The sequence below is a fragment of the Pteropus vampyrus genome, unplaced genomic scaffold (genome assembly GCF_000151845.1).
Source record: "Pteropus vampyrus isolate Shadow unplaced genomic scaffold, Pvam_2.0 Scaffold538, whole genome shotgun sequence".
Lineage (NCBI taxonomy): Eukaryota > Metazoa > Chordata > Mammalia > Chiroptera > Pteropodidae > Pteropus > Pteropus vampyrus.
Window position 1 is genome coordinate 25116 of NW_011889319.1, and position 11933 is coordinate 37048.

At 62.7% G+C, this 11933-nt stretch overlaps 1 protein-coding gene across 12 annotated transcripts in view; it reads left to right on the plus strand.

The window, feature by feature from the left end:
* Positions 1 to 11933, plus strand: part of ASMTL (acetylserotonin O-methyltransferase like) — a 21200-nt gene that overhangs the window by 7552 nt on the left and 1715 nt on the right. For 5 of the 12 annotated variants that reach the window (XR_002777877.1, XR_002777879.1, XR_002777880.1 and 2 more), the window contains 9 exons: positions 56 to 164; positions 879 to 1296; positions 3360 to 3522; positions 5224 to 5414; positions 6516 to 6645; positions 7403 to 7546; positions 8575 to 8697; positions 8843 to 8970; positions 11341 to 11850. Coding sequence is in view for 5 of the 12 variants with exons in the window: in XM_023525177.1 (XP_023380945.1) it covers positions 56 to 164; positions 879 to 1296; positions 3360 to 3522; positions 5224 to 5414; positions 6516 to 6645; positions 7403 to 7546; positions 8575 to 8697; positions 11341 to 11561 (1499 nt within the window). In the remaining 7 variants the exon portion in view is untranslated. Of the gene's footprint in view, positions 1 to 55; positions 165 to 878; positions 1297 to 3359; positions 3523 to 5223; positions 5415 to 6515; positions 6646 to 7402; positions 7547 to 8574; positions 8698 to 8842; positions 8971 to 9345; positions 10367 to 10909; positions 11281 to 11340; positions 11851 to 11933 lie in introns of those variants that run through there. The other 7 variants (XR_002777878.1, XR_002777882.1, XM_023525178.1 and 4 more) reach the window with 6 other exon arrangements.

The window sequence follows — 11933 nt, forward strand, 5'->3', positions numbered from 1 at the left end:
GGGACGCTGAGGCCGCCCGTGGCGCCGTCCTCACCGCCCGGCTGTGTCCCTGCAGACGGCCGGCTGGACGTGGACGTCTCGGAGTTCCACGAGGAAACGACGGTCCAGTTTGCGCAGCTGTCGGACGAGCTGCTGTGGGACTACATCGACAGCGGGGAGCCCATGTGCGTGTCCCAGCGCCCCGAGGCCGCGGCCCCCCATGACGCCATCCCCGGGGACCTGGCCGAGCGTCGCACGTCACGGCACGTGGCTGGGGAGCCCTGTGGGCTCTGGACGCAGGCTGGCTGACCAGCTTTGTGTCGTCACAGACGCCGGCCACAGGGCGGCCACCGCAGCCTGCAGCTCGGGCCAGTGGGGTCGCCTTGCCCTGAACCAGACTCCTGCCTTGGCCTGGGCCCGGGCCTGGGTCTGGGGATGGGGACACAGGAGGGGACGTGCCGGGTACTTGGTAGCAGTGCAGGAGGGAGACGCAGGCTCCTCGTCCCCCTGAGGTGGTGTCAGCAGACGTCAGGACCCACGACCCCCATAAAGACATGAGAATGGGGCGCCTAGGGCAGGGGGCCGGGGGCAGACGAGCAGGCTGGATGGAGCTGGGCCTCAGCCTGCACCCCCACAAGCCACCGGCACCAGGCCTGCGGTGGGAGCGGGGGCACCTTCTCCTGGGAACAGCCGGGGGCCAGGACCGGACGTCACATAGAACTTCGGCCTAGAGCCGGACGCAGAGGTGCCTGGGCTGGAGACCGTTAGTGGGGTTCGGGGCACGGGTCACGTCCACTCACTGTGACACGCTGCACTGGCCCCTGGGACCCGGGAGCTTAGCCGAGCCCCGTAACCTTTCCCCTCCCCCGCCCCGTTTCCCTCCGGCCCGCCGCACTCAGGGACAAAGCCGGCGGCTACGGCATCCAGTCCCTGGGCAGCATGCTGGTGCAGCAGATCCGCGGGGACGTCCTCAACGTCGTGGGCTTTCCCCTGAACCACTTCTGCAGGAAGATGGCCGAGCTGCACGGCCCGCCCCGCCCCGAGCACCGGCCACCCGCCCGGCACGAGTCCGAGTCCGTCCCCACCACGGACCCCTCCGAAAGCCTGGGCGACGTGGACACGGAGGGCGCTGGCTCGCACCCCGCTTCGAGGGACGAGGGCCGCAGCCACGGTGGGGCGCAGGGCGGGGCGCAGGCCGGCGGCCACGGACCAGAGGCTCCAAGCAGCCAGGACGCAGATCACGACAGGACAGCAGACACCCTGCCCCCGTTCCCGACGGGCCTCCTAGAACTCATAGACGGCTTCAAAGCATCGAAGGTACCTGTACCAGAGTCCTGCAGTGCCTGAGACGGTGGCCACAGACTGGGCACTTAAAACCACAGGAATGTGTCCTCCCCCCGTCCTGGGGACCAGCAGTGGGACATCTCGCTGTCTCAGGGCCTCGCGCCCTCCAGAGGCTCCAGGGGAGGGTCCTTCCTGCCTCTCCCAGCGTCTGGGGGCCCCAGGAGTCCCTGGGCTGGTGGCCGCGTCCCTCCCGTCTGTGCCCCATCTCCTCTGTGTCTGTCTCTCCCATTCTGTCCCTTACAAGGACACTGTCACTAGGTTTGGGGCCACCTGCTCCAGGAGGACTCAGCTCAGGCCCCTACTAATCACATCTGCACAGACCCTCGTTCCAGATGAGCTCTCATTCAGACGTTCTGGGGGGTCAGGTCTTCAGCAAATCTCTTTGAGGCCCCCGCAGGGCTGTGTCTGGGCCGACTTTCCGCCATCACTAAATGGCTGGAGACAGAGACGGTCTCCTGGGACCGGCAGAGGGTGGAGTCGTCGGCCCAGCTGTCTGAGGGTGCACAGCTGGTATGTGAGGCCTGTGCCCGTGGCCAGGGGCCTCAGGTGACATGCGGAAAGGTCAGGGTCTCTGGGCGTTTGAAAGTAAGGGGTGCCCACGTGACCCCGGTGTGGGGCGCTTGGTGCTTTGCCAGCCCTGAGACGTGAGGCCAGAAGCTGGCCAAGCAGTAGCCTTGGGGTGCCCTGGACCCCTGCTGGCCAGGTGCAGGGGGCTGTGGCACCAGGTCCCAGGTGCCCAGGAGGCAGAGCAGAGCAGTACGTGTGTTCTCAATTCCCCTGGCCTCAGCTTCTTGAGCCGCTGTCCAGCCAGAGGAACAGGAGCCAGCAGCCAACACGTGGCCTTGGCTGAGCCTCTGCCATCCGTCCTGCGTGGTCATCGGTGCCGTGTCCAGCCATCCATTTACCTATCCGTGTATTCATCTACGTATCCATCCTCTACGTCCCTATCCATCACCCATCCACTTATCTACCCATCTATCTAGAAACTGTCCATCCCCTTGTCATCCGTCATTTATCCATCCATTTATCTATCATCTATGTATTCACTTATCTAACACCTATCACCTATCCATCCATTTTATCTATCATTTGTTTGGCCTTCGACCCACTTGTATATCTCTCATTGATACATTTACCTATCTATCCATCTTCTGTCCATTTATCTATTCACATATCTATCATCTATCGATCTACTCGTTGAGTTATCATGTATGCATTACCTATCCATTCATGTGTTAATCTGTCATCCAGCTATGCATTTGTCTATTTATTATCTATTATCTATTTATCCCTGCGTCCACTTACGTATCTATCATCTATGCATTCGTCTGTTTATTATCTTTATCATCTACTTATCTGTCCATCCATCAATTTCTCTGTCATCCATGTTCCTACCGACCTGCCTCCCCACCTACTTATGCGTCCACCCAGCTCTTCCATAGGTCATATTACAGAATCCTCCCGCTCGCCACGCCCACTGACCCAGTGGGGGCTGCAGGGAGTCACGGAACAGGTCACTGGCCAGATCGATCCTGGTCACTCTAGACACAGTGCCGTGGCCTGCCCTTCATGGAAGGGTCTCCGTTGTCACAGAGGTCTTTGCGTTGTCACAGAGGGGATGGCTTGCGTGTGGGTTCCCAATGTCTCGTGCGGGTTCTCGATGTCACGTGAGGCTGTGTGTCCCGAGCAGAACAGAGAGTCAGTGCCTCTGGGGATGGACCTTTGTCACCAAATGCAGCCACCTTCTGAAGTCCTGGCATCCGGCTTCCACATACGGATCTGAGGGTGCAGCTGAGGGGGGCACCATCCAGCCCCTGGCAACAGCGCATCGCTTTTCTCCCCTAGGACCATTTTTCTGCCTAATATTCAGCAGTTTGCTCTTGCCTTGGGCAAACCTTGTTCCAACCGGAGCCTAAACGCAGCCTTCTGTGGAGACGTTCGGGTCGATGAGCTACTGTTGACGGTCAACAGGAAGAGAAAACAAGCACTTGATGAGTCATGGCAGGAGTCTGACTGTTTCTGGTTTGCACCGACAGGCCCTGTTCACGGCTTGCAAGCTGAAGGTGTTTGATTTACTACAAGACGAGGGTCCGCTGAGGGCCGTGGATGTTGCCAGCAAACTGGACACCTCTGAGTGTGGAACCGGCCGCCTGCTGGACGTCTGTGTGGCCCTGGGCTTACTGGAGAAGTCAGACAGAGGTGAGGACCCTCGGGGCTGTGTCGCCGAGGCTCAGCCAGCAGCAGGGAGTCACTGCGTGAAGGTGGCCTCCCAGCTGAGGTACGGACGACCCGGCCGTCCACCCCTCTGTGGTCAGAGACGTGACTTCACCTGAGGGCAGAAAGCAGAGGACGAGAGGAAGAGGAAACAGAGGCGGGGTGTGTGTCTGTGTTTGGGGGGCGACTCCTGACGGGCTCCGGTGTCAGACGGGCCGGGTCAGCCAGGGCTCTCCAGAGTAAGGGAACCCACAGAGCGTGTGTGCGCACAGCAGGCGTATTTATTCTCCCTTATTTATCTAGATAGATAAGACGGAGGGGCAGATGGACAGATAGACAGATAAATAAAGGAAGATGTGGATGGATGGATGGATGAATGGATGGATGGATGGAAGGAAGGAAGGAAGGAAAGATGGGTTGATTGGTAGGCGGTCGGACGGACAGTGACGTAGACAGTAGGTGACCGATGAGACAAGTGGATGGGTGGACAGATGGATAGCTTGGCGGGTCAGCAGGGGGCCGCACGGCAGTCTGCCTTGCTGACCTAAACGGGGTTGCGCCTGATGGCCGAGCAGGGAGTCCTGTAGGTGGCCCCTGAGACGCGTGGGAAGGTCACGGGGGCAGAAGGGCTCAGGACCGGGCAGGCAGCGGCGCTTTGCGGGAAGTGAGGTGGGGTGCCGGCGGAGGCCCCAGCACATGGTGAGGCGCTGGGGTGTGTCCCCAGGCGCTGGGGTGTGTCCCCATGAGGTGGAGCAGCGAACGTGGAGCCTCCTCCCTGTAGCGCGCCGTCCTCTGCAGGGACGAGCCGAAAGACAGCAGCACGGCCAGCTCCACGCCCTTGGTCCCTGTCAGTCACCCCGGTGGGCGTCTCGTGCTGTCCCCACTGCAGCCTGTGAGCTGTGCCGGGCCTGCCCGCCGCCCGGAAGCCCTCGCTGTCCGGCTGGGAATACCTAGTCGTTGGCGTGAACGCGGTGCTGTGCCTCTCGCCCCGCGGCTGGTGTCGTGGGGGGCTGTCTGGGTCTCCGCCGGAACCGCCTGCACCCCCACCGTGCCAGACCTTCAATTCTGTAGGTGGGGGCGTCCTGGGAGGGCTCGGGCTGGGCCTGTGAATGCCCTACCGGGATGTGAGGTGGCTGCAGAGAGGGTGGGCCCCGTGGCGGTCACGCCGTCCAGAGAAACAGCCGGTAGGGTATGGACTCGAGTTGCCGGGAAGAGCCGGCCATGCAGCGGTGCGGCTGGTGTATCCGTACCCCGCACCCCGCACCCCGCGGCTGGAGACTCGGCAGACGCCGTCACTGCTCAGTGACGTCCCGTCTGTGCCTCCAAGGCCTTCCCCGGTGCATGCGGTCACCCTCACGCCCAGGCGTCGTGTCGCCGACCCCCAGCCGCCCACAGATGCTGATGGCAGCTACAGGACAGCCGCGTAGCACTGTCTACGCCGGGGCTGCTTTGACCACCTGGGGACCGTGTCCGGGCCGAGGGACCAGCCCGGAGCGATGGCCGGCGGGGACTCTGACGTCAGTCCGCGGCTGGTCTCGGTCTGGGGGCTGCCCCCGCGCGTGGGGTTCGCCCCCGTCAGCTGCGTGACGTTTCCGTGGCCCTTCCCGGGCACCTGGGCGGTGGCTCGCAAGCGGTCAGCTGCGCGGGGGCAGCCGTGGCGGACGTCACACGCTGCTGTCCTGTCAGGTTACAGGAACACGGAGCTGGCCGGCCGGCACCTGCTGTCACACGGCGAGCACTCCCTGCACAGCCTCGCCGTGCTCTGCGACGACCTCGACTGGCCCCACGTCAGCTGCCTGGAGCGCGCCGTGCGGGCGGGAGCCGCCGCCGACTGCCGCCGGCGGGCCTCGGGCACCGAGGACGGGGCCGTGTGCCCGGTAGGTCGCCAGGAGGCCCTTCCATGCCGCCTGCGTTCGCGGAAGGCCCAGTGGGGTCGGCCCGGCTCCGGGCAGTGGACATGCGGGAACTCAAAAGCACCCTGACGGCAGGCCGCGGGCGGGACGGCGGGCTGCTGGCCGCTCACAGCGCCAGGGACCTTCCGGGGCCGGGCGTTTCAGGTGCTGCAGGGCCCGGGAAGGGGGTGCTGGGAGGGGGGTGCTGGGAGGGGGATGCCGTGGACCTAGCTCTGCAGGGCAGCACATTTGGGGGGGCTGGGGAGCACAGCTGTTCCCCAGCAGCGGCTGCTGAGGGCGGACCACACAGGTGCTGAGTCGGGCTGTCTGTGTGACACGGAAATGACTGGACGCAGCCTGGGGTTTCAGTCAGGTGTGAGGCGGACGGACAGACACAGAGACCAAAAACGGAAAGACACAAAAACACGGACACACAGAATGAGACACATGGGGAGAGGGACAGACGGGGAGGGGACACAGGGGGAGACAGGCTGGGTTCGGTCCATGTGGGTGAGCACAGCTGGGGCAGACGCACGAAGGACAAGTCGGGTCGTGGCTGCAGCTGAGAAGGGGCCGTCTGTGGTTTGGGGGGAGGGCTCAGAACACTCCCGAGGGACACTGCAGGAGCCAGGCTGCTCTGTCCTTCAGAGAAAGAGGTTCAGGGACATGGAGGGGGGAGAGGGAGAGAGAAGGAGAGACAGAGACAGACAGACAGGGACGGACGGAATGAAAACGCAAAGCTGCTCCGAGGCCAGAGCTGCTGGCGAGGTGGGTCCGCACCACCCCTCCATGCTGGCTGTGCCCCAGAGCCCTGACCCCACGCACCCCAAGCCTCGGTGACACTCAGGTGTCTGTTATCAGGCGCATTTGGAAGGAGTTGCCCCTGCCACGTGACCCCCCCGGCCCATGCAGCCATGCTTGACGCCGCCCCGCCCCAGCGTCCCCAACGCCCAGCCCAGCTCTGCCCTGAGGCTCCCCACCCCGCGGGCCCTGCCGAGCCCCCACCTGGGACGTGCCAGCTGGGAGCACAGGCTGCGTGCGGGTCGCCGGCCTCAGCGTGGCCACTCAGATCCCGCTCTGGTTTAGGACTCCAGCCAGAGCCCAGACAGGAAGCCGTGGTTCTCAGGAGCCGCGCATGGCCTCGCCAGGCTGACCGCACACCAGGTGGCCACGGCCTTCGACCTGTCCCGATTCAGCTCCGCCTGCACCCTGGGAGGTGCGTACACCCCACAGGAATCCGTGCCCGTGGCCTGTGTGTGCTTTGCTCGTATTAAACCGCGGGCCCGTGACCTGTTCATTAGACTTGCAAAATGGTTTATATCTTAACAGACCCCTAAGGACCCACGTGAGGCCAGGGTGGGTGTGGGGCTTGGGCACATGTTCCCAGCTGCTAGGTGGTTACGGGGTCCTTCCTGGTGCTTGCCGAGTGGAAGAGACGACCGTGGAGCCCTGTGTCCCCATGCCCCACACACTGCACCCCACCTCAGCTCAGGACAGTGGGCAGAGGAAGAGCAGAGGCCTGCCTAGGGCGGTCGTGGGCTCAGGGTCCGGACTGGACTTCTCAGCTGCCAGCTTGCAATTCCCCACCCTCTCTGCACCCCCTACTGGTGGCCCAGAGTGGCTGCTGTGGCGCCGGCCATTGCGCCTGCATCCCACAGCAGAAAGAAGAGAAGGGTATGGACCTTACAGCTTTGCTCTAAGGATTCCCCTGTGAGTCTGCACCCACTTCCCCAACACTCTGCACCCCGCTCACCTGCTCACACACCAGGTGACGTGGTCTTGACCGTGGATGGCCCCAAGGCCGACATGAGACATCAGCCATGGCTCCCACCAGCTGGCTGCATTTCATGGCACTGGCCTCAATGTACTTTTCTAGAACATCGTTTTGGTTTTGCTGAGGGCGAACGCCTCACCCCGGGTTTTTCTGAGGCCCGGGAGGGGCAGGTCGCAAAGCATGTCTCTGCCACCCACAGGCTGCATGGGTGCCCTGGCCCACGAGCTTGCCCGAGAGTACCCGGGTCTGAGGGTGACCGTGTTCGACCTCCGAGAGGCCATCGAGCGTGTGGCTTGTTTTCAACCCACCGGGCGACTGACAGAGCAGGTCAGCTTCGTGCCAGGTAAAGGCTCCTGGGTCTTTACAGAGGGGTGGCCCTTGGGCCACCTCACTCACCTGTGATGCTGAGTGTGTGTCTCTGCGTGTGTGTGTGCAGGGCGGTGTGCATGCTTGTGTGCGGGTACACGTGCCGTGTTCTTACTCCTGTGCATGCAGCCGTGGTTCTGTCTGTGCCACGGATTGGTTCCAGCACCCCCTCAGACACCTACGTCTGCACACGCTCAAGTCCCTAAATAGAAATGACAGTATTTGCACGTTCCCTCAACACATCTCCCATAGCCCTTGAATCACGCCTAGGTTGCGTATACCTCCTGATGCAGCGCAAATGTTGTACAAATAGTTGTTACACTGTATCATTTCAGGGATAACGACAAGGAAAGAGGTCTGTACCTGTTCAATACAGACGTCACCATCCCAGCCGAACTAAACAGTAACAATGTAATGTTTGCTGACAACGTAACTCAAAAAATTGTTTTCTGTTGGCACGACTTTTCCACGGCTGTAAAAACAGACCACACAAACAGATGGCGCATAAGAACAGGAATGTGCCTCCCCTAGTCTTGGAGATCAGTAGTGTGCCATCCACGTGTCCCGGGGCCTCGCTCCTTCCAGAGGCCACAGGAGAGGGTCCTTCCTGCCTGTCCCAGTGTCTGGGGGCCCCAGGCGTCCCTGGGCTGGTGGCCGCGTCCCTCCTATCTCTGCCTCTGTGTCCAGTGGCTTCTCTGTGTCTGTGTCTCTCCTCTTCTGTCCCTTATAAGGACACCGTCACTGGGTCTAGGGCCACCTGCTCCAAGAGGACTCACCTCAGACCTTTCATGGATCACGTCTGCAAAGACCCTGTTTCCAGACAAGGCCCCGTGCTGAGGTTCCAGGGTTACGACGTGGATGTGTGTTTTTGGGGGGACGTGGTCTCCCCACTACAAGCAGCATCTGTATTCATTTCCATTGCGAGAGTGGCACCTCCTACTTCCGTCAGGTGGGGGACCATTTCTTGTGTCCCTGACGAACTTCTTACGTTTTGTATTAAACCAGGTGACTTTCTGAAGGACCGCCTCCCGGAGGCAGACCTGTACGTCGTCCCCGGAGTTCTCCAGGGCTGGCCCGACGACAAGGCGCACGAGCTGCTGAGCCGGATCTCAGGCAGCTGCCACCCAGGTGAGGCCGCATCGCCGAGGCCCCTCCCTCAAACAGGAAGACGGTTTTTATTAAAGACACATACACATAAATCTCACAGAGTAGGTCGCCCCAGCCACCGTCTGGTGCTCGGCTCTCTTTCCTTGAGGACACCTTCGATTCTCAGGTGGCGGTGACAAGTTTCTGACCTTTTGCCAACTGATCCTGAGCTGTGGCTTACCCGAGTGTCATCGTGCTGGGCCCACAGTTTTCGTCCCCGACGCCCTGGTCATGTCCCTCTGCACCCCTCACCAGGTGCACGCTCCCCCCACCACATTTCCCAGCTGCTGTGGGTCCTGCTGTGCCCTTGGTGGCCAGGCCACCCTGTGTCACCAGGTTGTGGAGCGGAGAAAGCCTCGTGGCCAGGGCCCCTCCGCGGGCTCCCTACGTCCCCGCCCCATGCCGAGGACCTCAGTCCCGCGTCCTCGCGAGGCACGTCCCTCTGTGCTCCTCGGTTTCGGAGCGTGACACACTTAGCCGCGGGGGGTCATTCAGCACCGTGATGCCGCTTCTGTCTCCTTCGCCCTCGGGCATCCTGTTCCTGACAACAGGCAAAGTGAGGATGACGTCCGCTAAGTGGTCTTTGCAGAAACTGACCACCCGCGGCCTTCTGGGCCTCTGCCCCAGCAGGAATGACCTCCCTGAGAGGTGACCGTCACACCAGCCCCTCCACCGAGCCCCTGGGCTGATTCCCGTGAAGCTGGAGGCCGTCTCTGGGTTTCCAAGGTCTGCTCACCGCCTCTGGGGTGCAGGGGAACCTTTTTTCCCAACAGAAGTCTGGGGGTCTCCGTGTGCCAGCCCCGCTGTCCCTCCAGGCCCGCTGTCCCTCCATTCCTGCTGGCCTCCCGGCCTCAGAAAGCCCGCTCCCCTTCCGACATCGGGGGTCTCCCAGCTCCAGGAGGTGCCGGCAGCAGCCGAGCCCCCCACCCCCTCCCCAAAGTGAACAGGTAGCCGGGCTGGAGAGCCACCGCGGCACAGCCAGTGTGCTCGGGGACCGGGTGTCCCCAACCGTCGAGCAAAGCGCAGCATCGAACGGCCGTGGCGAGTTGGGAAGGGGGGGTCACAGAGCTGTGGCGTTTCTAGAGCAGCCGGGTTGGGGACACGGGAGCTCGACCCTCAGCTACCTGGGAAGACAGTGAGGGACTGTCCCTGACTCCGGAAGAGAGGCCTGCGGGCGAGGCTGACACCGTGAAGGGTCGGGTGCGGGGGGCCCGGAGCTCCAACCCGCCGGCCACAGCCACGTGTGAAAGTGTCAGGAGCCTGGCCACCCGTTGGTGCCACCTGCTGGCATGCACTAGGCCTTGGGGGAGTGTTTCTCCCACAGGAAGCGGCAGATGGGCACCCACCGCACCGCTCCCCCTCCCCCCACTCCCCACCCCCGCTGGAGGTCAGGGGTCACCACACGGAGGCTCAGGGTCACAAGGGTCAATGAAAAGCAGCGCTGTTTGGAGTCGGTCGTCAGCCCGGTGTGTGTATCCCTGTGAAGACCATGAAACGCAGTGACGGCAGGCGGGCGCCGTGCGCCCCGCGTTCTGATGGGCGTGGCCCGCGACAGTGCCTGCGCCACACTCCCCCGGGAACGCCAGATTCACGCGTGGCGCTCCACCGTGCTCTGCCCGCCCCAGGAGCTGCGGCTCCTGCGTGCGCACCCGCTCAGCCTTTTCCGTGACCGCACGGTCTGTCCCCACGCCCGGAGCCCCCGTCCCCCACGACCCCGTTTGAAAATGAATAGCCGTGGACAGACGTACACAAACACACTCACGCTCACACTCAACCTCACACTCACATACTCACACTCAACATCACACTCACAAACACGCATACTCACACTTACCCTCACTCAATATCACACTTACAAACACACTCACCCTCACATTCACATACACTCATACACTCACACTCACACTCACACTCACATACTCACGCTCAACATCACTCACAAACACGCATACTCACACTCACCCTCACTCAATATCACACTCACAAACACACTCACGCTCACACTCAACCTCACACTCACAAACACGCATACTCACCCTCACCCTCACTCAATATCACACTCACAAACACACTCACCCTCACACTCACACATACACTCATACACTCACACTCACACTCAGACCCACCGTGTCACACCATCTTTTCAGAGCTCTCCCTTTGACTTTCTCCACTGACGATACCCCCCCCCCCGCAGTGGCTGGTGTCCCACCCCAAGCACTTGTGGCCCAGGTTCCTGAACGCTAGATGTGTTGATCGATCGATTGATCGCTCGCCTGCTCCCCATGGGTCCCGATGCCCTCCCCCCCCGCCCCCCCGTCAGCACCCACGAGTTCCCCTGCACAGTGACTTCCCCAGGGGCCCAGGCAGCCCAGGCTCAGTCTCCAGCCGTCGGCCCCACCCCCCTTTCCGCGTTCCCTGCCCCTCTGTCCCTGTCCCCCCCTCTGTCCCTGCCCCTCCCTGTCTCCCTCTCCCATTTCTGTTCCTCCCTCTGCGCCTCCCGTTCCCTCCCTCCCCACCTTCCCTGGCGCTCTGTTCGCCTCTCTGCCCCTCCCCTGAGCTCCGGTCCCTGCCCGTCCGCGCTGGCGTCCCCCGGACACGACCCAGCATCTGTCCTTGTGCCCGCAGGCGGCGGCGTGTTGCTGGTGGAAGTGGCCCTGGACGAGGACGCGCGGGAGGCCCGGCCCGGCCTGCGGCGCGCCCTGCACCGTCTGCTGCACTCCCAGGGCCCGGAGCGCGGCCCGGGCCACTACCGACGCCTGCTGGAGCGACACGGCTTCGCGGACGTGCGGGTGGCCCACACGAGGGACGTCCTGGACGTGGTCCTGGCCAGCAGGGTCGTGCTCTGATGGCGGCCAGGGGGTCGGGGGTCTGGCGGCCGGCCTTTCCTGGATGTGGACTGGCAGGGGACGTCTCCTGGGAGGCCGGGCACAAGCGCACACATTAAACACTGAGCGGCTCAGGCTGGCCGCGCTCGTTTGTGGGGCCTGGGAACCGGCAGCTCCAGGGTGACGAAGGACCGCCCTGGGTGCCTGGGACAGAGCAGGGCCCTCGCCGGCTCACTGTGCCTTCTGCCCGCAGCCCTCACGCTGCAGTGACCGCCAGCGCATCTCACCCGCGCTCCATCACGGGTTTTCGGTGGGTTTCCTCCGTGCCCCGTTTGTCCCCATCCTGTCCCAGCTAGTGTCTTGTGGGAGCCGTGCTGCGGACCAGCTCTTTGA